At 45.2% G+C, this 3,739-nt stretch overlaps 1 protein-coding gene across 1 annotated transcript; it reads left to right on the top strand.

The window, feature by feature from the left end:
- Positions 1–714: 714 nt before the first annotated feature.
- Positions 715–2,735, top strand: LOC105720308 (probable RNA-binding protein 23). Its single transcript, XM_064365558.1, is given in 1 exon segment — positions 715–2,735. A coding segment is annotated over 1 exon segment (1,320 nt). The 5' UTR covers positions 715–860; the 3' UTR covers positions 2,181–2,735.
- Positions 2,736–3,739: the final 1,004 nt, after the last annotated feature.

Here is a 3,739-nt window from a genome sequence, read left to right as displayed (position 1 = left end):
ATCATGGCAGAAGGCAAGGAAAAGCAAGTCACATCTTACATGGATAGCAGCAGGCAAAGACAGAGAGCTTGTGCAGGGTACTTTCTCTTTTTAAAACCATCAGCTCTCATGAGAGTAATCCACTATCACGAGAACAGCATGGGAAAGACTTGCCTCCATGATTCAATTACCTTCCACTGGGTTCCTCCCACAACATGAAGTCAAGATAAGATTTGGGTGGGGACACAGCCAAACCATATCAGTTACTCTTTTCTCCCCTTTTCATACCATACTCTTTGTAAAGAGATCACCATGCTAAGCCCACACTCAAAAGGTAGAGAGTAATGCTTCATCTCCTTATGGGCAAAGTAACTACATAAATTATGTTGAGTTCTTCTAGACTTGTTGAGCCTTCCCCATTTATTTCTTTATTCGATCATTTATTTACATCATACACAATCATGAACATTTATTTTATATATTGGTTTATAATCCAATACTACCTTATTTGTTGCTTAAAATTCCAGCTTTGGCCAAAGCTCTTCATGTGGTTTCTGTGTTCCTTTGACATACTCAACAATGTGGGTTTTTTTTTTCATCACTTTCTTACTTTCTGCATTACAAGTGTCTCCAGGCTCATCTTGCATATTTCCTACCTCAGTCCTAGAACCAGCCATTTCTCCAGGGAACACTAATTCCTTTTATTGGTAAATTGTATTAGAAAGATAGGCCATTTTGCGGGAAGAGGAGTAGCTCTATCTGCACTGCTGCTTCTCTTGCCTAGATTCTAGGAAATATCCAAGCTTCACTCCCCGCAACATACCCAAAGGAACGGAGAGAACCGGGACATCCCTGCGGGGACCCGGAACTGATCTGACATAATGGCATCTGATGACTTTGATATAGTGATTGAGGCCATGCTGGAAGCTCCCTATAAAAAAGAAGAGGATGAGCAACAAAGGAAAGAAGTCAAAAAGGATTGTCCTAGCAATACCACCAGCAGCACCAGCAACAGTGGCAATGGGACCAGTGGAAGCAGCACCATTGGGGAGACAAGCAAGAAGAAGAGGAGTCAGAGCCATAGTAGAAGCAGGGATAGAAAGCGCAGTCATAGTCGAGACCGGGATCAGCGTAGACGGAGAAATAGTCAGAGTCGAAGTCGAGATCGTCACCGTCGTCACCATCGTCACCGTAGCCGTAGCTGGGATCCTCGACATAGTGAGTCATGAAGTCGGGACCATTGTCGTGAGGATCGTGTGCGCTACAGGAGTCCTCCACTTGCCACTGGCCATAGGTATGGACACAGTAAGAGTCCTCATTTCAGAGAGAAGAGCCCAGTCAGGGAGCCAATTGATAATCTGAGTCCTGAGGAGCGTGATGCCCGCACAGTTTTCTGTATGCAGTTAGCTGCCCGCATTAGGCCTCGAGATCTGGAGGACTTTTTCTCTGCTGTAGGCAAGGTTCGTGATGTACGTATCATCTCAGATCAGAACTCACACCGTTCTAAGGGCATTGCCTATGTGGAATTCTGTGAAATCCAGTCTGTGCCACTGGCCATTGGGCTAAGTGGGCAACAGTTGCTGGGAGTACCTATCATTGTACAGACTTCACAGGCAGAGAAAAACCGATTGGCAGCCATGGCCAACAACCTGCAAAAGGGCACTGGTGGACCAATGCGCCTCTGTGTGGGTTCCCTGCACTTCAATATCACTGAAGACGTGCTCCGAGGCATCTTTGAGCCCTTTGGTAAAATTGATAATATTGTCCTGATGAAGGACTCAGATACAGGCCACTCTAAAGGTTATGGTTTCATCACGTTCTCTGACTCTGAGTGTGTCCGGCAGGCCCTGGAACAGTTGAATGGCTTTGAGCTTGCTGGTCGACCTATGAGGGTTGGCCATGTGACTGAGCGACTGGATGGTGGCACAGACATCACTTTCCCTGATGGGGACCAGGAGCTGGATCTGGGATCAGCAGGTGGATGTTTGCAGCTTATGGCCAAACTGGCAGAAGGCTCTGGAATCCAACTGCCAACTACCACTGCTGCTGCCGCCGCCGCCCAAGCTGCTGCCTTGCAACTGAATGGAGCGGTTCCCTTGGGCGCCCTGAACCCAGCAGCTCTGACTGCTCTGAGTCCAGCCCTGAACCTTGCCTCCCAGTGCTTCCAGCTCTCCAGCCTCTTTACCCACCAGACCATGTAAATTAGTGGCACAGCAGACTGCCTCCCTTTGCCTCTGGGTCCTGCTACTTCACGTCTACTCTTCCATGGCCTCATCTCTCCATTTTGTGGACCAAGCCATCCTGAGGGCATGGACATTGTCTCTGAGGGAATTGGGGCCACCCTTAAGACACCAAGAAGAGCTCCTGCTCATGGCCCCACTGGAAATGGACTCTGCTGAGCAAAGCACCCAGTTGAAGAAAGCAGAATCTACACCTGCATTGAGTACCTGTTTCTCCATGTGTATTGTCTCTGAGATGACTTTCTTGTCCTTTCCTACACCTTAATGATTCCTCAATTCCTCCCCCATTGGGAAGGCCATAGGGCATTAACTGAAGGCACTGACCTCTCTCCTTTTCCTGCACCTTTATCCTTCAATCTGTCAAGGAAAACCCTTAGGACCTCTGAATCAAGAGGACTGAGTTTGTGGGGTGAGCCTTGAAGGTGCTCTTTTTCTGCTACAAGGGCCCTAAAAGATAGCATGGATTCGTGCACTGAGAAGCCAACCTCAGACCTTAGCTTGATGCAGCTTGAGGCCAGACCTAGTATAGACTCAGCATCTTGCTAGGAGGCATGGGAGTGATCTATCCTGCCAGGCATTTAGAGGCTTTCAAGAATTTAGTAAGAGATGGAATGTACCTTTCCAGTGTCTTCCATCTTCCTTTGAATACTTGTCCTTCCTCGCAGGTCCTCCCTTTGGCCCGGGGTGGGAGGATGGAGGGAGGCTGCTACTTTCTACCACTTCCTGTGTGCCTCTACTGTGGCCTCAACCCTGGCAGCTAAAGCTGCTCCCATTTCCTACCTGGGCATGTGTGAGCCCTTCTCACTGGATTTTATCCCCTTGTGTCTGTGTACATAAATTGTGTGTGTGTGTGTGTGTGTGTGTGTGTATAAAAACTTTGTACAAAAGGCAAGCCTCCTCCTCGTGGTGGCTGTTGCCCATTTGTGTGTGGTCTCTGTTGTGTATCTGTCTGACAACTTCTTATTAGCCCAAACCATGTTTCTGGGGATTATAAAAGATTAGTAACACCAAAAAAAAAAAAAAAAAAAAAGATAGCTGGGTATTAGGTGTCCATATTAATTTGTAACATAAATATTAACATATATCCCCAGTTACATAACATTCCATTGTAGTCTATGAAAAATCCACAGGCTTTGAATCAGTCTCCTATTAATGGAATCAATATTTTTTTTTTACATTATTTTGCAAGTAAAATGTGCTGCATTAGCAAAAGTATCAATACAGTAAACAGACAACCTATAGAATGGGAGAAAATATTTGCAAATTATGCACCTGATAAAAGTCTAACATCTAGCATGTATAAGGAATGTAAATAAATATACTAGTAAAAACCAAAGAACTCTATTAAAAAGTAGGCAAAGGATATGAACAGACACTTTTCAAAAGAAGACATACATGTAGCTCAAAGGCAAATGAAAAAAAGCTCAATATCATTAGATAAATGCAAATCAACACAACAAACAATGAGATATCATCTTATACCACTCAGAATGGCTATTATTAAAAAGTCAAAAATTAAT

Source organism: Aotus nancymaae, unplaced genomic scaffold (assembly GCF_030222135.1).
Source record: "Aotus nancymaae isolate 86718 unplaced genomic scaffold, 86718_ANA_hifiasm-v0.15.2.pri h1tg000059l, whole genome shotgun sequence".
NCBI lineage: Eukaryota > Metazoa > Chordata > Mammalia > Primates > Aotidae > Aotus > Aotus nancymaae.
This window is presented reverse-complemented; position numbering and strand designations above follow the sequence as displayed.